At 45.2% G+C, this 21,946-nt stretch overlaps 2 protein-coding genes across 2 annotated transcripts; one reads left to right on the top strand and one right to left on the bottom strand.

The window, feature by feature from the left end:
- Positions 1 to 8,719: 8,719 nt before the first annotated feature.
- On the bottom strand, positions 8,720 to 15,505 carry JCHAIN (joining chain of multimeric IgA and IgM). Its single transcript, XM_075090001.1, has 4 exons — positions 15,298 to 15,505; positions 11,463 to 11,595; positions 10,832 to 10,912; positions 8,720 to 10,346 (listed from the first exon to the last, which is right to left on the bottom strand). The coding sequence occupies exons 1-4, from the start codon at positions 15,359 to 15,361 to the stop codon at positions 10,145 to 10,147; spliced, it is 480 nt and encodes a 159-aa protein (XP_074946102.1). The 5' UTR covers positions 15,362 to 15,505; the 3' UTR covers positions 8,720 to 10,144.
- Positions 15,506 to 19,901: 4,396 nt separating this feature from the next.
- Positions 19,902 to 21,600, top strand: UTP3 (UTP3 small subunit processome component). The gene has a single exon (XM_075089977.1). It carries the CDS (start codon positions 19,954 to 19,956, stop codon positions 21,529 to 21,531), a length of 1,578 nt encoding a protein of 525 aa, XP_074946078.1. The 5' UTR covers positions 19,902 to 19,953; the 3' UTR covers positions 21,532 to 21,600.
- The last annotated feature ends 346 nt before the right edge of the window (positions 21,601 to 21,946 follow it).

Raw genomic sequence — 21,946 nt, 5'->3', positions numbered from 1 at the left:
TAGTGTTATGAGTTCAAGTATTTTGTGTTTTATATTTAATAAAGGTAAAATGCTGTTTTTAAGAAACACTTTTTCTTATATAATGGTCTTGAACATGAGTGTAGTTGTTGTTGGGCTTATAGAGAACAAGCTTGGGTTTTCATTGTTTTTTAACTGTTTGAAAGTATAGAAAAAGTTCTCCAACAGCCTACTGTGAAAATGTTTTTTATTATAATACTTGAACAGTTCAGGTTTTTGTGCTTAGTTGATGAATGGGTTAGGTAGGTTCTAAAAAAATCTAAAACACTTGAATTTCATGTAGTGCTTTGTGTTCTTATGGTAAATCAAGAAATCACATTGCATTAGAAACTAAAACAAGGGTGGGGAGATGTTACCTAGGTCACTATTAGGGCATTAGATACTTGTTTCTTAGTAACTCCTTTAATGAAGTAAGCAGTGTTTGGCGTTGCAGTGTTCGTGGATGGAGTAAAATCTAATGTGATTATAGGCTGGGAATTTGGAGATGAGCGGCTACTGGGTTTGTTTTGCCCACACCCAGACTCCTCAGTCTTACCTAGGTCAGTGGTTACCTATAGTGACTGCTTGTCTGGCACACCGGCTTCAGCCAAGCCCGTAAGCTGGATGGCTCCTTCCGCAAGAAGCGGAGCCTGCGAGCTCTTGGACAATGGATCTGGGGAAAGCACTTCATACTGGACTGCAACAGTTGGAAAAGCAGAATAGGGCTTACCTTGTTGCAGTCAGCCCCCATCTTTTTCTATCCCATCGAGAGGTTGAGTAGAATTTTCAGAATGTTTGGCAGGTTATAGTTAAATTAATAGAGTATATTTCTGGATCACATCTCACTTAGATTCTGTACAAACCCCTGGCCTTCAGTTGTTGCAGGGAATTTATCTTCCTGGACTTAATTCTTGCATTTTTGTGATTGAGAAGAGGGTCAGAGTTCTTTTCCTTTAAGAAAAAAAGCAGTATGTGCCAAATCCCAACACAAATATTTATTTTGGGATTATGTGACAGACTCATAAATTACTTGCACACTGAGACAGAGTAACTAATTGTGTCTTGTTCAACGAAATTAGGTAATGTTAGAGTAATAGCTCTGTCATTTGCAGCTCTAGTGGGAGAAGAACAATCCCAGTTGATTCTGCTGATGTGAAGCAATCGATGTGGCACTAGAGGATTTTCAGTCTCAGCTTTGAGTGCAGGGGTGTTCCTTCGCTTACAGCACAAATGTATCACTATTGACTCACCTGAAGGGAGTAAGGTTTTTGTTGTTCAAATTTTAAAGGTCAAAACCAGTGTGTCCTCAATAGTAACCAAATGGCAAAGACCTGTTTGCAGTGACAAATTAGTTTCTTAAAGGTTGCTTTAAAATGCCAAAAGTATTTTCTTTGACCGAATACCTTATAATGCCTTAGAAGGATTACAGAGTAAAAGTAGAAAACAACTCTAACTCTTCCTTCTCATACTATACTTCACAGCTGAGTTCTAAGTCTTTGGTTTACAAAAATGTTGACAAAAACTAGCCAATGGCAGTGTAAATGGTGCTGAAGTTACTGGTTTCTAAACCGTAGTGAACCAATTGCAAGTCTTTTCTGTTTTCAGTGGTTTCCCACACCTCCCAGGCCCTTGCTGTGTGATACAAATGTAAGGAAAGTACATTCAGCATTGCAGTGAGGGCTGGAAAAGCTTGCTGAGCCTCCATCCTGAGTGCTGTGCCTGGTAATGCCTTGAGCAGTTCTGGGCACTCTTGGATCCGTGCTGTTAATTTAGATTCATGAATTGCTGAAAGAGTAAAACAGAGACCCTCTTAGCTTTTTGTTCTGTTGCAGCCCCAGGTTAGCAAAGCTTGCCCCAAAACTTTTTTCCATACATGCTCTCTGGAGATCAGAAATGCTCAGCAGATATAAAAGCTGTTTTACACGGGACCAGTGCTAACTAACAGCCTTCTTTACAGGGAGGCCATTGAATATGGACAGGCTTTGTTGAAAAGGCTGAGAAATCAGCTCCAAAAACATCAGCAGGGTAGTGACAGCACAGGGGAGCTGTTGTAAACATCCGCCCCACCCCACCCCTCCCCTCCCAGTTGAATTAAGAGCTGTGCCTTTTAAAGTGTTTCCTTGGTGTGAGAAGCATTGTATATGGTAAAAGCCAGGCTCTAAACTGTGAGCGGCAAGCTAGCCATGCAGACAAACACCTGAGATGTAGTTGTGATTTAATTTAAAAAAAAAAAGCTATTAGTGACCAGGAGTGACAGCTGTCTTAAACCTGTGCTGTATATTCTTCCTAAACGCTGCTATCAGCTTGATGGACAAGAGAATCCCCAGGAGCCTTGTGCCTAATGGAATCCACTTTAGTGTGTCTTTCTGGATTGCACTCTCTATTTGCTGAGTCTGTATTGTTGATAACAAATCTACCTTCTGGTCTTGCTGCTGACAAGAGTGGTAATACTTCAGTAGGAAATTAATGCAATGTCTAATTCCATCTAACCTAAAAATGTAATGCAAGTTAGCATTTCTTAGGATGAGGGGTAGTAAGAGCACATGTGGTAATTCAGATTCAGGAGGAGAAAATAGCTCATATTTACCATTAGACCTAGTTTTCAGTTTTTGAGATGGGTCTGAGGTTCAACAACTTCAAGATTTGCACCCAGTGTATTCAGGCCCTATGTGTGCTTAATTAAAGCAAGATCTTTTTGTCCATAACTGTCTTGTTTCTAGCTTTCAGTTGTCAATCAGGGTTTGGAGGTCTGTGATGATCCCAGGTTTCGATGCGCTTACAGGTATCTTAACAATTACAAGGATCTGGAGAATCTGAGGAGCAAAGCAATGCTTTTTTAACCTTGAGTGTGCATTCCTTTGAAGATGCATCGCATACTTACCTTTTCTGGCTGTAAAAGCATGAAAGGAGTTCTTGTTACTTACCTCTAATACTCAACCCGTCTTTAGATTTATTGCTTAGGCATCTTTTCCAGAATTTTTCAGTGGTCATGCTGTGAGAAGAAAAAGGGATTAAACATCTTGGTTCTGTTAGGAGCAAGACATTACTTATCAGTGCTGTGCTCTGTAAATGGCTCTGACTGTTTACTTGCACCTGTTGAATTTGACTGTGCTTGTTTCCTGGTCCATATATTTCAAACTTCCCGTTAAGTGTGGGATTCATAATTAACATAACAGACCCCATGCAAAGGGAGTGGTCCTTTGGGAAATTTGCAATTAATGCTTTAGGGCTTTTGGAAAAAGTTCTGTAAATTGAAGCTTCTGGACCATGAACTGCTTTAACTGCCAGTAGACCCGAGGAGACTTGCGTGTTGGGCAGTCCTTCACACAGTCCCCGAGCAGACTTCTTCCAGTGAGGTTATTTTTGAACACAGGCTGTCTTTTTGCTTGGCTTGCAGCTCTTGAGAGAGGTTGCTGGTGTCCTGGATCCTGAAATGCTTTTGAAGAGCAAGACTGGCTACAGTGCCTGTGAACAGGGGACCAACCCCTTCAGGAGGTGCTGGATCGTATGGAGGACACACAAGGCAAAGTAACACCGTCCAAGACTCAAGTATGGTGAGTACAGGACAAGATGAAGACAGCAACACAAATGGCTCTGAATGCCCCCTTTGCTGTGATGGGATTAGTGGAGGAAGGAATTTAATCACTTCATTAAAGTTCACATCCACCTGTGATGGGAGTAGTTTTCATTGAAAGATAGGTTCCTTTGCCATCCTCAATGATACTGATAAATTAATTGTAATCCCACCACCTGTTCAGAGACAAGTCAGGATTAGTTCCATGTGATCCAAAACCATAAGGGGACAGCCTCACTGGTGGTTAGTTCTACGGGCTGAATTAGCTAAGGCAAAATAAGTGGTGTCACTTTATTCTTCCCTAAGCACTTTTAGTAATGACAAGAAGGCATAGTGATGGGCACATACAGCTCCAAGCTTCAATATTTCAGGGTTTTCTATTTTGAAGGTGGCAGGTTATTTCAAGCCTTGCATCCAAACCTTGGGACTGTACTGTTCGATATAGCGGGTGCACTCCTTCCATTTGCGAAGGCGGTCTTCACAACTGGTTCAAATTGCTCAAGCTAGTCGTTGAAAAAAAAAAATCATGTCATGTCTAGTGGTCAGCTACAGCATCTGTGATCCAAAGGTTATGTGCAAACACAGGATCTGGCTTTAGGCTGTTGTCTAATACTGGCTGTGTGGTGACGGCTGTCACTGCAGCTAATCAAAGGCTCTTTCAGGCTGTATTGCATTAATACCTGCAGCGGCAAGGAGTCTCGAGGCAAAACGCCATGTACACGGCTTTCCAAGAAGGTGGTATTCAGGTTCTGGGACAGAGTCCGTACTGCCTATGGCACGAGGGACAAATGCCAACGTGGTGAAAGAATGCTGCAACGGTGTTTTTGTAGGTCCCTCCCCAAACAAAATGGGAGGAGGTCAGATACGGGGTGTGGTATCTTGATCCTGCATCATGGAGAAAACAGAAAGCAAACAAACCATTAGAAGCTCCAGAGGCAACAATCAATAGCCTCAGGAATGCAAAACACCACTCTGAAAAGGTATTCTGAATGTAAAAAAACCTGATACCGTTCTTCTGTGGCATAGCCATGAGATAGAGATTTTGCTGTGACGGGAATGTCTCTGGGCACTGTGTTGTGGCTGACAGCCACAAATAAATGTGGAACATACCATGTTAGCCCAGCTGAGATAACCAGGCGCACACAGGCTCCTTCGCTTGGATTAGACTGTGTCTTGATGGCACCTATATGTGGACAACAGCTTTAGAAGGCATGTAAATGCGACTGAAGGTCTAGTTGGCTTCAAGATTTAAAATCTAGTTCCTTGGATGCTCTTGGTATCTTATGTGTCCAAAAAGCATTCATATGCTGAAAGCAAGCAATTGTCATTTCAGAATGTTTTAGGGTGATTGTATCTTCCTTTTGTTTTACTGCAATGCCCATCTTCACAAAGGTGCTGGTTTCAGCTGTGGTACAAGGTGTTATTAGAAGGAATTCCAAGAGCAGGCAGGTAATTTTTCCACTGCTGCATTTATTTAGGTGTAGGTTTAGTTTCCTTGTGATGTAAAAAAGAGAAAATGTGCTCCATCTTCACACTTAGACAGAAGGGAAGACATTGTTCATGCTCTAGAGGGCAGTCCTTCCAAAGGTAAAACTGAGTAGTTGCATGTGACTAAAATCATGCCACATGCAAAGGGCTGGTGAGCTGAATGACAGGTGTCACTCGTGTTGTGTTATGAAAAAATGCTGTCTGTAAAACACAGGAATAAGCTTTGCAAAGAGGATGCCTGGGAACAGCTGAGCTTGGAAGAAAGCAAAGGCTACAGTTTTGTTAACACTCCTTAAAAATAAATGGAAAGTTTATGGTTGTATGGGAATCCATCTCATTTTGTCCTGCTCCTCCTGGGAATATACAACAGGTGCACTGACTTGGAAAAATGAGTAACTCATCCTGCCTTCCTTACCAAAGGTGCTCAGAGAAGTGACTTTGTGTAACACAGGACATCAGATTACAGGACCATAGGTTATAATTTGTTAAAAAACCCTTCAAGTTCACAAAGCAACTTCTTTCTTTCGAAGGGGGGGGGGGGAATCAAATCTGAACTAGTTAACAGTAAACTTATTAACAGTTTACTGTTAACAGTAAACTTATTCATTGGCTAAGTTTTCATGACAGCTGGGCAGGTACACACTGCATGGTGTGGACCCTGTAAATAAAAATTAATTTTGAATGTTTTACTTCAATCCACTTTAAATTAATTCAGCAGATGAAAGTCTCACAGCTCCACAGCACATGGGCCTTCAAGGGAATCCTGAAAAGGAAGGGCAACAGAAAGCCTCAGGTGAGTCATAAGAATCTGCTGAGGGGGTTGTCTGTGTCCTCATGTCGATGTGCTTGTGGCTATTGCTGGGTTGCCCCAAGGTCCTGGTTGTAAAACCACCTAGATGAGGGACCTGCAGTTCTTCTCTTCCATGTGTTGGAGCTTTTGGAGGGGAGGAACTGGTGTAACTGCACGTGGGGCTTCAGAAGGCAGCTGGGGCTCTGTTCAGCAGGGGGGTCTTGAAATTGGTGCTGGGATCCCCCTGTTCAGGCTTAGCGCGAAGGACCGGTACGAAGGGCCATCCTGGGAGCAATTGAGGGGTGTTTTGATGTACGCCTGGGACTCGTATAGCTTTGCAGCTTGCCTGGCTGACGTGTTTATGTGCCATCAGCATGGGCAGAAGACAGTGCTATATGTTAACCGTGGGTGCAAAGCAGATTGCAACCTCTGAATGCCTGAGAAGGGTCTTGACAGAGTTTGATCTCATATCATAAGCCACAGCTGCAACTGAGTAATATGTGCATGGGATTTTTGACCCTTTCTGTATTTTTACTTTTTTTTCTTCAGTTGCTAAGTGTCATTTGAAGCTGTTAATCATGCTGATGTTTAACGTTGTGTTTCAGTTCCTTCTGAAAATGCTGCCTAGAGAAAATGAGTAGAGCTCCAGAGAAGGCATCCAAAGCTTGCAAGAAAGCGTCTAAAGAGGTAGGACGAAAAAAGAGAAGGTTCTTTCATGACTATGAATTAATACAGATGGCTAAATTCTCTTGAACAGAAACTAGTAGCTGAGCTGCTCCTAAAACAATATCCTTACATTAGAATAAACTTAAAGGTGGTTTTGAGTTACTTCTGAAGTGGCCAGAGAGCAGGAAGATGGGATTTGGACTACCAAATTCCAGGCACAAACCACTTAGCTAGCTTAGCTGTGCTTAGGCTTGGCGAGAACGCACTCATGATGTCTTGTGCTGTAGTGTGCTGGCTTAGTCAAAGATCCTGGTCCACAGAAAACTTTGGGTTTTTTAAGCATCTGCATTGTGCTTACTGCTTTGGAAAATATAACTAAGTGACCTCTGAATTTTCTACGGCGTAACTGGCTGCAATCTATATACCTACTGAAAACACGAAGCCTTCCCCCTGAGAGCCTACAAAGCAGTACTCTTATGCAGAAAAAGCGCACCATGGACAAAACTTGCACTGACAAAAGCAGGCTTAATATAGTGAGGCCACTGACAATCATAGCTTGTTATCTATTAGTACACCAAAAACAGTGAATAAAGACAGCTGAAGCCTCTACAGCGCAGGAACTGGATGGTCCCGTGGCCCTATGTCCTATTTGTGAGTTAAACTGCGGCTCTGCCTGGCTGGTTATGGTCATAAGCTGCTTTCTTTGCAGAATTGCCTACTGTAAAACAATCATTTTGAGCTCAAGTATTTGTTTTGCTCAGCTTTGGTATGTGCTGCAGTTTGTGCTGCGAATTAAACTTTTTGGTCAAAATTGAAACAGGATTATGAGGATAAATTACTGTGCTTTAAAAAGGACTCCTAAAAGAACTAGTGAGGAATCCCTCTTTACTGTTCTGTTGCTTATGCAATGTTGACTGATTTAGGACAAGGAGGACAGACCGGGAAAAAGTTTTATAGCTTTATAGGTAGTCTGTGAGGAGATACTATACAAATGTATTCCTATAAGTGTGAGACAAAATGAATTTAGCTTAAATGCACTAATACAAACTACTCAAGAAACATTACATGCAGCTAAAGAATCAACCTGACCTGTGAAGAAAAAGGTGGAGCTGGTAGGAAAGTATCACAAGCTCAAGTGGGAAGCCTTGTCCTGCCATAGTCACTTAGAGAACGGAACAGAGGAGTTCGCACCAAGGGAGGCGGTGTTGTCCCTGACGTCAGGGCTCACCAAAAAATCCTGCTTTGAAGTTGTGGCCACGCAGTCTGAGAGAGAAGATCTTTCAAAGCAGGACACGGTTCTGTTGGCACATCTAAGACAACCCCCAGCAAAGGAAATTTCTCTTGTCTGTCAGCACCTCTTCCCCTGGCTACAAGGTCCCAGGTCCTCCCCAGTATGCTTTCAGGGATAAGCAGACCTCACTTACTCCTGTTATACTGTCCTGGTCTTTTGGGTAAGGATTCAGAGCCTGATTTAACTTGCTGTGTTGCTTTGAGTTACCATTTAAAACTCAAAGGGGTGGGCAGGGCTGCCTGCCAGTTTAGGCTTCTCCCTGTTGGAAAAGACGGGGGGGAATGAATCCTACTTTATTATAAAGCTGAAAAGCATATGGGGAGTTTGCTGAACACTTTTGTCTTGATTCCCAGTGGCTGTTCACAGCTGCTTGGACAAGGTTCTGCACTTTGGTTTCCCTATTCCTGAATGCCTCTCACAAGCAGTCTGTTGTGCTGGCATTGCTGGACTCCCAAGAGGTGCTGCAGGATGATTCCCAGTCCTGTTGTGAGTTAATGTGAATCTGCCTCCCTTGGAATTTCGCATTTCTTTGAATTGGCTCTCTTTTTGCATGAAGGGGAAAAAAGTTATTTTTCCAAGTTTGTTTTCCATAACTCTGACACAATATTAGAATAATTTATATCTCAGTCCTCTCTATTCTTTTGCTCTTCAAAATTCAGCCCCCACAGGACTGTTTTTTCTTCAAGACAGAGACCTTGCATATGAATGACTAGCCCCCAACATAACTGTCTTAAAGGTACTTTTTTCAGTGGTGAAGTAAGGTTCTGGCCTGCAGATTGCAATTTTAAGAGTGATTTCAGTGATGCTTGGGTTTCTAAACTCCAATCCTGCACTGACTTGAAGCAGGCCTTGAAGCAGCTCCGTGATGTGGACCTGATCCTGAAATCATAAACCAGTTCAGCCTCAATCTGTTGTAGTTTCTGCAAGTGCGTCATAGTATTTCTATCCCAGTATTTCAGGAGGCTTTGCCTTTAAGTATAAGCAGTTATTTAGGGAGAGCTTCTTAACTGTGAAGGAAGAGAGACTATGATCATAGATTTGGCTTTTCCTAATGCATTCTTATTGAACTGGAATATAACACACAGACTGCTGCAGAAAAAAAGTTTATTTAATGTTTCACTAACAAAGCTACAATTATGGGAATAAGGTTTTTGCTGTTTTATTATTCCAATTATGTGTGAAGCCAGATAAGGACTTGTCAGAACAGCTGAAGGCTTTACAATAAACTTGTGACAACAGTGACAAACATACCAGCCATCCCAAATGTAATGCTGGACACCTGATGCACTTATACACGTGGTGTCTCCATGGGCAATACTGAGTGTAATGCAGTGTAAGGTGCAATAAAGAACCAGCGCCCTTATTTGGTGAGGGTTTCTTGTAAGAAAGAGACTGCTGGTGTGAAAGAAGGAATCAGTCCCTAACTAGGGTCCTGCTCTTGCAATTGAGTCAGCTTCATAGAATTTCTTGCAGCTCTAAATGCAACATGAGGAAGAAAAGAAATTAAAGCCAGCTTGGGTGTTTTTTTATAAATTGAACTGGGAGCAGAGCTGGAAATAGGTATCAATATCAGGAAATAAGTTGGAAAGTGAAATACCTAATATGTTCTAGAAGAATTTACTGTTTCTGGCACAGCTGAGGTCCTGGCAACTTTGCCAAACACTTCAGGGTAGCGGCACCATTTCATCTCTAAACATAGGAGAAAACTGGAAGCTTGCAATGGTCAAAGTGCTAGAATGGTCTAGAATGCCCAATTGCTTTGAAATAACTTTGAAATCTGAATTCTTGGTCTCATCTGTCATCTTTTCTGTCAGATCTGATTGTATGACAGACTTCTAATAATGGCAAAAATTCTGCTAGTGTAATCAAAGGGCTTTTTATAAAGGTTGTGCAGAGGTTTGCTTAAGATGGTTCAGGGAGAGAAGGAAGTACGTGGACATTCCTGCTGATGTCCGTGGCAGACTTGCTCAGATAAAGTCAGATGGAAGACTCTAAAAAAGACAGGTTCCTCAGTGTTGTAAACGGGTGCAGTTGCCTTGAGGTCAAAGGAATTACTGATTTACATCTGAGGACCTGGTTTATACAGGGATATGTCCAAGATATATAATAATGGCATTGCAGATAAGTGCTGGGTATATGAGAACAGACTCTATAGCAACCATTAGCTGCTCTTGGGAGATGGCACTCATTGGATGTTAAAAACAATATGAAAAGGCAAGTTGGCATTACTCCGGGAGCTGATATTTTGGACACTGTCATCCAGGTACTACGGTGCTATACATGTATTTTCAATAGGAACACTGAGTGCAGCAAGGCATCGGTACAGCAGTGGATTGAGCTAATCGGCGTAGCAGGATGCCGGCGTCAGAACTGCTGGAACGTGTTTCACTTCCCCGTGGTAGAGGAACGGGAAGGTTGTGGTGTAGCACTTGTTCCTGTTGTAGGTATAGCAGGTTTCAGGTTCATTGCAGGAGGTGCTCTGCTGGGCCTGGTATACCTCACCACCCAGCTCAACTTCTACAGGATCGCATTTTTTGCAGCTGGAAAAGATGGGGAATAGAAAAAGTGTTAACAGTTCTGATGAAAAGGTGCCCCTGGTGAAACCCAAATCCTCCTTGTTTGTCTGCAGATGCAGCCATGGAGGTACTGTGGCCTTTCCGGGTGTTACATAGGAACTCCCAGCCAGATGCTTTTAGTGCTGTCAAACTGCTATTGGCAAGACCGGCCCCTAAAAAGGAGGGTTCAACAGGCCATGCATAATATGCTGATATTAAATACATTTGAGATAAACAGGGCTCAGAATGAAATATTCCCGGTAAATGTGAGATTATGTGAATAAATCATGAAGACGACAACTTCCTGGCTTGCAACAGAACATGAAAGCCAGGCTCTGTGGGGAAAACTTCCCTCTGCCACCCCGCCTCACCTTCTCTACTGCCCTTCAAGCACATATCTGAGCAATGTGGGCAATGCTGCAGGGGAGGTTAAGTCTTAGGAAACAAACCTAGTAAATAAAACTACTTACAGTTCAGTCATGCGGTAGACAAAAGTGGTTCTGAGTGGGGACATGGGGTCGGAGATGTTTTCTCGAGCCATCAGGGGGACCCTGCAAAGGAGGGAAGAGAATTGCTCTTGCTGAAACTACTTATTAAACAGGGGACTACTGTGAACAATACTCAACTCTCATGATGTTCTTCATCTTATTTCCTTTCTGACCCTTTTCCATAGCAAAGCCTGGGACCAGCAGGTCTTGGCCCTTCTGTGCCCTCAAAGGCAACAGCCCTCCCCAAGAGGAAAAATAGCAGGTTTGCTAACGGATGGGTACATGAGTCCAGGGTCATGGGCCCAGCTGGGTTTCAGATTAGATCAACTGTAGAAATGTTACACTCTACTTCCCCAGCCTGTTTTGTAGCGTTAGTACTGCACTGCTTAAAATATGGAGAGGCTTTTTGTATCTGAAGGGACAAACACCAGGTAGCTTAATTTAAGCTAGAATCAAAATGAATTATTCCAGGATACCATAGAAAGCAACCTGTGGTAGAAAACAGTTCACACGATCAATGCCAGGACATGGGAAACCATGCAAAGAAAAGGAAACTCCCACAACACTTTGTCTCCTGTTCACTAACTCCATGTAATACTTGTCTGCCACTTACATGATGTGTATGTTTCTCTCCAGGATTTCTTCACCGGGATTGTCTTTGGAGGGGACCAACTTTGAGGTCGCTGTTACACACTGACACTTGTTATTGACCAGCACGTGCTCATCCTCAGAGTCCTGTGGAAAACCTGCGAGCATAGGATATGCAATCCCAGGGTCAATAAGAAAAACCTTGAAACCTGCTGTAGCAGACAGCCAAGTGATGAGAATGCCAGACATGCACCATTATGGGATCTCGACTGATAAAAGTCCAGGTTTCCACAGGTACCAATGAGCCCCTTGGTGAAGGTGAGTTCAGCTGTCTTACCTGCTCAGCCTACGGTATGCTTCTGTATGTGGAGGTGATGGCACCGGGAAGGGGAAAACAATGAACATGGATGCTGTGTTGCTAGAGGGAAGGGCAAACATGCAGGGGTTTCTGGTGAAATGGGAAGCAAGTCCCCTTGGAAGCCTCGAGCTATACCTGGCAGCTGCAGTGCTGCTTTTACCCTAACTGAACAGGTTACCCAATTCCTCTATCGTGCACCACTACTATTCTAGCAGTCCAAACCCTAGTTTGGGTGTGGCCTCTAAATGTCTCTGACCTTGCCAATGTGGCAAATGTGTTAGTTTTTCTTGAATGGAGTGTTGTCCTTCAGGTCCCTGAGGGAACAGGTGCCAAAATGCACTACAGGACCCAGCAAGAAGGCCAGCCTGGTGACGTGGCAGTGAAAGATAAGTGGCATTTAGGATGGTCATGGTTTGCAGGGATTGAGCTGATTTTTCTGGTCCTCTCTTGATACTGAAGTTGAGTTTGGCAGCTAAGGAGCTTACTCAAATAGAGAAGAACCAGCTTGGCTATGTCTTCTGTACTTTTAGCATGTTACTCAATATGAAACTCAGTCAAAACAGGGTAAAAGATCCCACCCGTCAGCCAGAGACCCTTTGAATGTTCCTGGTGGCGTGCATTGCCTATTCACTGTGCAAGCAGTTGGATTTGAAATAGCTTGTTCTTTGCTAGTTGACTTTCTCCAACACAGAGCCTCTGGTCTCTTCACCCATAATAAGCCAGCCTTGCTTTTTATAAAAGCTCACACAGACACACCTTTCTCTCAAGTGGTTGTTTTTACATCTCTGTTTCTACATGCTGCTAAAATCAAGTTCACAGCCATCACTTTGCAGCATCAGCACCTTCAGCCTGCTTAGAAGTACCAAACACAGTGATTTTTGTGCCTAAGATGAGGACAGTTTATATTTGGCTCAGATGGACTTCACAGTTCTGGGGACTTGCCTACTCTGCTTGTCCCTTAGTTTAACCACGGAGAGAAAGAAGAAACAGGCTGAAAACGTGTCCATCGCATCTGAGGAGGATTTCAGAGTCACTTTGACTTAAAAGCTTTGGTCCTAACAGCTGGACGACTTTGAGTTATCAAAGCATGGATCAGTAAGGAAGCAGACATAGTGCATAAGCTCATGTCTGGTTTTTTTAATTTCCATGTCCAAAGCTGTTTTATGTTTTATGAACAACAGACCCTGTTGCTATTGGGTGAAAGGGATAGTGCTCAAGGTTTTCTGCCTAAGGCTTCTTAGAGCTCTCTTATGCTGGTCTCATCTGCTTCCATTCTACTGGGATCGACTGAGATCCTCACAGGCCTCATAATTGTGAAAAAGGCACAAAAGCTGTGTGAAATAATGCTTCAGAGTGACTCCATAATTCACCTGCTGGTTACAAATGCTGTCTCTGTGACAACTGACAGCAGAACACCTTCTGGAAAAGGTTCACTGCAGAGCTGCTTGATCAGGAAGGAAACTAATTTGCTCCCTTGCTTTGAGGAGTGGAGCAAGCTGCTACAGGCAGGTAGGAGACGTTGCCCTTTCTAGTCCTCTCACATTTTTCTTCATCTCTCTGCAACTTGTCCCACTACAGATTGTGTAGCCCTTTACAGCAAGGGCTGGCTTGTAGCATTTCTCTGTACAGCATCCAGCACAGCCGGCCACTGCAAAATGTGCAGAGCGTAGGTCCAGCCATATTTCCATCGCAGTGTGCCCCACTGAGGTAGAAACAGGTAAGCACATCTGACGTGGCGATGTTATTTGGAGTTTAATGGTGCTTGTCTCTTTATACCCCTTCTTTATACCCCTCTTGCTCTGCATGCTTCCTCTCTGCCAAGTCACCATTCAACATGAACCTTTTCCTCTGAAGCAGAAGCTTACTAGAAAAGCCTCCTTAGTCTCTGCTTCCTTTAGTCCTGGCCTTTTTTCTTTTTTTTTCCTTATAGAAAGTCTCTGGCTTCTTGTCTTTCACACAGAGCTTCCTCTGTCACTGTATTCTAGGTAATGCTGTGTGCAATTCTTTTTAAGCCCTTAATCCAAAGCCTATTAATATTCAGGTCAGATCCTATTGGCTTTGGGAGTTGTCCCAAAACCTTTGGCAGCACTCTTGAATTCATCTTATAAAATTATATTAATACACTTTTTTATACATACGGAGGGTTTTGTGACTGGACTCTAAAAATATGGTCCTGATTTAATTCTTTGTGTAATACTCTTGGCTTCACTAACCATAAAACTTAGAGGTACTCCATATAATTTTTTACAGTAAAACTAAAGTTGCAAAAAAGGTAGTTTTGTCAGCAATACTTCCATGTGTCACCCAGTAAAGTCCCCTTGGGGAAAAGGTAGTTAAATACAAAATTTCCTAATGCCCCCCCTAAATGTCCGCAGGTTGGGTTTTGTGGTGCATGATTTACTGCAGCACAGCGTGCCCTCTCTCCTCAACACTCACGCAGGGATTGTTTGCACAAAATTTCTCATCTTCCAATATTGGGTTGTCCTGTAATACACTGTGAAGCCCAACAAAACCCATCTGCAGCATAGTGAAGAAGCAAACGCATTCCAAAAATAACTGTTTGACTTCTGCTGCAGGTGCAAGTGGCTACTTTATTAAAATAGAAAGAGGCTCGGTTAGACCAAAGATATATTAATTTCAACATTAGTAGTACAAACAGCACTCCTGCAGCTGCATGTAACTCAGTTTGGAATGCCCCTCTAAGCTGCTTATGCGTATATATATTTACCTTAAGGCAAGCGTATGAATGGGGAAGAACAGACCGGGCTCTGGGTTGAACTGACACAGTATTCCTCCATGTCTTCTGCCTTTTCAGCTAATGGTTGCTTGTCATAGGAAGCAGTACCTTCCAAGGACCTGCCTTGTTAAGCAATAAGATGCCTTTTCCCAAAAGCTGGAGGAAATGCAGGGATAGTTATCCTTCAGCATGGATTGAACCCTGCGGACCAGATCCACCATGTGAATGAGGGTGGCTTTTGTAGAGCCAGTGCCTGTTACCTGTGAACCACACTGAGGAGTATGCTGGGATGGCAGTGTGATCTCAGTCTAAATCGAGATCCTCCAAGAGATTCAGTGGAGTTACAAGATAAACTACAGTTTAATCAGGAATAAAGTTGGCTGTAGCCATACAGCAGGATTACCAGGAAGATTTCAGAAGCCTTTAAATCAGGCAGGTAAGAGTCTTTCAAGCTTCCTAGCACTGCAGAAAAGCAAGCATGCGTGTTTGCGGTTTGTTGCTTCAAAAACCCGATCAAAAACAGCTAATCAAAGTTTTAAAATTGCAGCTAGTCATCACACTTTTTTAGTCTCAAGGACAGCAATTAAAAACACATAGCTCTGGTGCAGAAAAGACACCGAGGTGCATGAGCACCACTGAAGCAGAACTTCTTGAGCAGCCTTTGAAGTTCGATTTTTGACTGTTAAAATTATTAATGGCTGATACCACAAAACCCGTCACTGATATCTCAAGCACGGCTTTCCATGCGCTTCATTTCTCACCTACCTGCCACAAGGATGAACCCCAAGGAGACGGCCAAGGCCACGCACAGCAACAAAGAGCTCTTCATCTTGCCTTCCCTTCTTTTGAAGAACACGAGTGGAGAGCCCGTGTCTGCCTATAAGGGCGTGTGCAAATGGTACAGCTTTTTGTTTCCTAAAATAAGCAGCCCAGCCGGCTCACAGCGACACTGTGGAAAATGTGGCTGGGGACTGAAACCAGGCAGGCTTAATGCACAGACCTCTGGCTTTCAAAGATGAAGGGGGGCAGGGGTTTGCCCTATTACGGTACATTTTTGTTCTGTTCATCGCCAACAAGCAATGAAGCTGCTGAGTGCAAGGGAGCGCAAAACCACCCTGGTCCTTGGGGGGGACATCTTACCCTCAGGGCCAGTGGCACTCTCCCACTGGGAGTTGAGGAGTGTAAGGCAAGGAAGTCTCTAGACAGCCAAGGGGTCACAGCTCTGGCTCCTGGTTTTGAGAAATCAGACTTAAAGGTCACTTGATTCATCTTAAAAACACTTCAGGCTACAAGATCAGAACGCTGTTTGCACCTGATTATCCGTAAACATATATATGAAGGGCTTGACCTGTCCCTGAAGAGCTTTCAGTCAAAGCAGACAAGATGAGAGAGGGGAGGGGAAAGAGAAGTATAAAGCAATAGCAGGTCTGCAGCAAAGCTGAACTATTCCTCCAGCTTTGCCCACTGCATGGAGGAGTTCCTTTCCTTATGAATGGAAAAGAGATGCCATGGGATTTGTGGTATATGATGGGCTTTGAGTCAGGTCTCAGGCAAACTCGGAGGTACTGGGCAAGCAGACTTTTCCGGAAGGAGGGGAGTTCTGGAGAGGACCTGGGGATTTTTTTGTCCCACATCTGGGATCACTTGTGCAACTCTGACACACAAACATTGCAATGTAACCTGCAATGACCAGAGCTGTCTCTGTAGCACATGTATGCGTCTTGCGCAGAAAAGGCAACTTTTTAAGAGAAGCCCAGTATTAATAGTGCTTTTCAGCAAGGGCCTCCAAACACCAACATCAGGGGATGAGAGGGGAGGCAGAGCATAAGGCGATGATGGTGGGCCCATTCTTAGCCAGGGTTCTTGCATCAATGTACCCTGAATTTCTGCTACCTGCCATGCATGTTCCTCTTAATGAGCATTAGCAGCATGTGGTAAATCTCCCTGTGTTCTCCAGCTCTTCCTTAGGGAGCAGAGCAGCAGCCCTGTGACCAGACACAGGCTTTTCGCACAGCCTCTGCCACGTTTGGCTCCCTGGGGTGCGTTGTTCTTGCCAGGCCCCCAAGAGGCTAAAGCCATTAGGCAGCACTGCCAGGCACCCCAGTTCCTAAAAGAGCACCCTGCCACCTTACAGGCTGTCTCCCCTTCCTTCGGACCTTGCTGGCTGCGTTCCTAACCCTAGAGCTGTTCAAAGGCCCTCGAATCCGTGTCCTGAGCTTTTTTTCTAGTGCAAACTTCTCACGCAGCAGTTGCATGATGCAATGAGCTTTTGTGTTGCATCAGCAGTGCTGATACGCCAGGTTTCCCCCTGGGATGTGGTGGGGGATGATGGGTGTGAGCCCAGCTCCTAGGAGGGCATCAGGTTATGCCATAATTCTTCTTGACAAATGCTGTTTTCTCACTAGGGCTTCATCTTCAGGAGAGCAAAGTTTTTCTTTCCTCTCCCCCTCCCCAGAAAGTATTGCCAACAGAGTTTTATGCGGAGCTCTCCTGTGAAGCAGAGGCAAGATGTTCCCTCTGCCCCATCTTTTGCAGAAGGTTAAAAATAAACCTGGCTAACCGTGGGGTGGTAGGGGTTTTCTGTAACAAAATAGGAGATTTTAATTTATTTCTTTTTCAAGAAATCCGCAGGAAGGGGGCACGCAGGCAGCAGGACAAAGCGCATGCAAAAGAGGCCTTTTCTGCTCTGTTTTGCCAAACTGCACTGATAAAAATGTGGCACTGGTAAAATCTGAGTTCAGGCACCCGTGAGTATTTTCAAACCCAAAGGCAGAGACTGAGCAGAATGATTTTTGTGTGCGGTTGTGTTGATTTCGGTGGTTTTCCCTGACTGCCGGTGCTCCGCGTATCTGAATTTCAGTTGCTAAATCTACACATCTGCATACAGTCCCTTTGGTCTGTATATGGTGGCATGAGAGCTATTTTTAGTCCCAATCTGCCACCTGTATGTCACTGAGGATTTCTATCTAGGTTGCAAGCTCTTTAGAGGAAGGTTTGTTTTATGAGCTATTACTTTTATGCGCTATCCCCTTTTTACTGTGTGACATGTTGTGAATGATCAGAAATTTATCTGGGGAAGCAGGCGTTCAAAAACTGTGGCAGTCTAGTGAGGGGCTGGCAAACCATCACCCCAGGCTTAAATTCTGGCCTGAGTGGGGAGCTAGACTCCCAACCTCACTGCAAGGCAGAGGCTAGTGGAGGAATAATTGAGAATTTGAAAAGAAATGGGAACCAGCCTTGTAGTCTCGGTCTCCTCACACATGTCCTGCACCTCCAGTTGGCCCTGGACATGCTGAGTAAGGAGCTGGGCAGGTGCCTGGATGGAGTGAGGGAAAATAGTTGTTTCCTTGTGTGTCCTTGCTATGCTGGGTGAGGAGTGGAGAGAACAGCTGTACCAGGGCATGGGTTATCTCCAGATAACACACCATCCGCTAGCAGTCCATCCTACAGCTTTCTTTTCTCATTTCTTACTCAGAAGCAGAGAAAATGGTGGATTAAAATAGACCTGCAGCGGTGACTGATTTTGATCGGGGTGATTCCACTGATGCTTATAGCAAGCCAGTGTGGTTTGGCTTGAGAAGTTCCTGATAACTGGACAAATTAATGCACATCAGAGGTAATCTCCAGCTTCACCAGAAGTAGATGACATTTTCAGCAAGTCCTGAAGGAGATTCAAATGTCCGTAGATGCTCTTTCTTTTCTGCTCTTGGAAACTAACCTTGGATTGAGAGACCAACATGTCAATGACGTTTACATCACTGAGAGTCCAAGTGGGAGTTGGTATCTTCTTTTTTTTAAGGCTCTGAATTTTGAAAGTGCAGACTTTAAAAAAATGAGAGTGCTACATGGTGAGGGCAGTTGGATGGAAACTGTCAAGGACATGCGGAAGGCCCGGGTTTCTGTAAGTCACACTAGCAAAAGTTATCTGGAATTTTAACCATGCAGAGACCGAATGCAGACTTCTCTGGATAGACTTCACACAAAAAAAGGTAGGATTATGCAGAAAGATTAGCAAGCCTGATCAGCAGGGATGGCTGTATTTTAGTGGCTACCTAGTATAAAGTGAGGATTTCCACCAAGGTGTGGCTAACAAATTAAATGAATGCTACGTCTCACTTAGAAAAACCATGTTATTCATGTTGCTCTCTCACACAGGCCTGTATCCAGGAGAGGCAATACCTGGGAAGTGGCGTGGACAAATTGGAAGAGGTGTCTTAGTCTGAAGCAAAACTAATCTTTGGTGCAAGAGCAAACATGGAAAATTTTGAACCCAGAGGTGACTAGGTAGAGAAGCTGAGCGTGTCAGAAAAAAGGCTCGTAAGTGGGATTGGTCTGCCATCAGATCTACCAGAATGCAAATGAAACACCAAAAAGTGAGTAAAGCTGTGCGCTGCCCCTCTGTTTCAGTTAACTTGAATAGTTGCTTGCCATGTCTTTCCACAAGAAGGTGGACAGGAGTATTTATAAATAAAACCGCACCTGTTCTGCGGTGAGAAAAAAACCACCTGCGCTGGTTCTACCCAGAACTCTTCTTGCCAGGACATGTGCCTGCTTAATTTGTCAGGCTCTGGGTTTCTGAGCTGGGACTAAACTTGGATCCAAGGAGCGCAGAGGTCGGGGAAGCAGAGCAGCCCGGCTTTGCAGCCTGCCTTGGCCTTACAGCCTGGCGGCTGATCTAGGAATAGGTTACTAAGGCAGATGTAAGGGCCTGGCTGCTGCCAGGAGGTGCCCGCACCCCAGTAAAGGTGCAATTTGGTGGGGGGAAGGACTCGGGAGCGTTAATATGTGTACCTCAGGCGCGTCCAGGGAGGCTTGCAAACACTTCTTTTTCTCTCTGAAACTTTGGTCTGGCTGTAGGGAACTGAGCAAAGAGAAGTTTCGGTACAAGGGGACAGATGTCAGGTGGGCTTTTTATCTTGCCTTTTTTTTTTTTCTTTCGTTGTTGTGAGATTACTATACAGACCGCATTTGTATGCGTCGGTGCTTTTAGGTGAAGGAAAACCCCCGAGGAGGAAAAAAGGCACTCTTTTTTTTTTTTTTTATATGGGATTATTTATTGCTGATACTTGCCACGATTGAGAAAAAATCATTGCTCAGCGGCTGCCCCGCCACGCAGCTCCCTACGGGTCTGTGTTACGCTATTAGAAGTGTAGTAGCAGAAGCGCTAACGCCGGTATGCGCCTGAGCTGGAGTGATTTAACCCATAAATCAGCTGTTTAACAGAAAAGGATCAAACTCGAACCGCGGCTCCGCCCAGGCACCCCTGCGGGACGCCGTGCAAGCAGAGCCAGCTGGGGGCGCGGTGGGGTGCGGCCTCCCCGCCCGCCCCCACCGTCCCAGCCCGGGGCCGGGAGGGCGGGACCGGAAGGCGGCGAGGAAGCGGAAGCGGAAGCAGCGCGGCGGAAGAGCCGGAGCGGAGCCATGAGGACCCGGCGCGGCACCGTCCTGCGGCCGCCGGCCCGCCCCGCCGAGGAGGAGGAGGATGAGGAGGATGGCGCTCCGGCGGGCCCCGAGGGGCTGGCGGATGAGGTGGAGGATTTCCACGAGGCGCGGTTCCGAGCGGTGATGGCTGCCCTGGAGAGCGGGGAGGAGGCCGGGGACAGCGAGGAGGAGGAAGAGGAGGAAGTGCTGGGGCTGCAGCTGCCCGAGGAGGACAGCGAGGAGGAGGAGGAGGAAGAAGTGCTGGGGCTGCAGCTGCCCGAGGAGGAGGAGGAGGTACAGGAGCTGGATCTTTATGTGGACCCTAGTGCAGAAGAGGATGGAGGAGGGGAGGAGGAGGAAGATGATGGAGAAGGGGAGGAGGAAGGTGAGGCTAAAGATGATGATGGGGACCTGTCCATGGAAAGCGACTTGGAGGAGCACCGTCAGGACACTAGGCTCCCCCACGAACTCTCGTGGGGCCAACGTAAGCAGCTCTACTACGACACAGACTACGGGAGCGATGCCCAGGCCAAGGGCAAACGCAGCCAGCAAGAAGTTGATGCTGAGGAGGAGGAAGAGGAGCAGGAGGCTAAAGTCATCCAGAGGCGGTTGGTGCAGGACTTAGGGGAAGATGATTACGGGCTGGATGTGATCCAGGGCTATCTGGCTGAGCAGCAGAAAACAGATGACAGGAAGGGGCAGAAGATTGACAAGGATTTGCAGGCCCTTTCCAAGAAGGAGCAGCTGAAGCTGCTGAAGCAGGAGTCTCCTGAGCTCCTGCAACTGATTGAGGACTTTGAAGTCAAGCTAATGGAGCTCAAGGATGAACTGCACCCGCTGCTGGAAATGGTCAAAAACGGCACTATCCCACAGGGGAAAGGCAGTCGCTATCTGCAGACCAAGTATCATCTCTACCTGAGTTACTGTGCCAATATCAGCTTCTACTTGGTTTTGAAGTCCAAGAGGATACCGGTTCATAGTCACCCCATTATCGAGCGACTGGTTACTTATAGAAATATAATCAATGACCTTGCTGTTATAGATCAGAAGCTGTCCTCAGAAGTTCGTATGCTTTTGAAAAACTACTATGATAAGAAGGAAACTAAATTACGGAAGGAGAAGAAGTTTGCGGTGTTTCTCCCACTGGATGTTAAGAAAAACAAACCAAAACACGTTCCTGCGCTTGCTAATAGCCAGGCTACTGCTGATGAACCATCAGATGGGTCGGACATGGATGAAGAGGCTGCCCTAAAATACTACAAGATGATGGAGGAGAAGCTGAAACTCAAGAGGAAGAGGACTGAGGACCAAGACACGCTTGAAGAAGAAGCGGAATTGGAAGGAGAGGATCCAAATAAAAAGAGAGGTGTGACCTACCAGATGATCAAGAACAAAGGCCTCACGCCCAGAAGGAAGAAGATTGATCGCAACCCCAGGGTCAAGCATCGGGAGAAGTTTCGGCGAGCCAAGATTCGCCGCAAAGGCCAGGTCCGTGAAGTTCGGAGGGAATTGCACAGATATGATGGGGAACTATCTGGCATTCGTGCTGGAGTTAAGAAAAGCAGGAAGCTTCAGTGATACTTACCGTGCTTTGTTTCTGAGAGCTGCGAGTAGCACTACTGATTCCAATAAAAAATTTATTAAGAATGTTGTGGGGTTTATTTTTAAGAAAACTGGGGGTGGGGTGGTATTTGGGGTTTGGTTCTTTTTTCCTGAGGATGCTTTTCAGAAGGTGCCACCTCTAAAAGCAGCACAGGGCCCTTTCCTCACCCGGCCTGTGTGTTAAGGGGTTTTCCTCTATTGCGATGCTCTTTTTCCGTGCTGTAAATCCTGGCCTTGAGAGGCTGTAAGGGACGGGTCGAGCGAAGGGAGTGAAATGGGCTGTGTGGGACCGATGCGGGGTTGGGGTGGGATGGAGGCATCTCCCGAGGGCGGGTGAGGATGGGATGCGTGCAGCGCTCTCTGCCTTCTTTTTACTGTCTTGTTCTGGTCC

This window comes from Phalacrocorax aristotelis, chromosome 4 (assembly GCF_949628215.1).
Source record: "Phalacrocorax aristotelis chromosome 4, bGulAri2.1, whole genome shotgun sequence".
Taxonomy (NCBI): domain Eukaryota; kingdom Metazoa; phylum Chordata; class Aves; order Suliformes; family Phalacrocoracidae; genus Phalacrocorax; species Phalacrocorax aristotelis.
The sequence above is the reverse complement of the archived record's forward strand: the minus strand, read 5'-3'. Positions and strand labels throughout refer to the sequence as shown.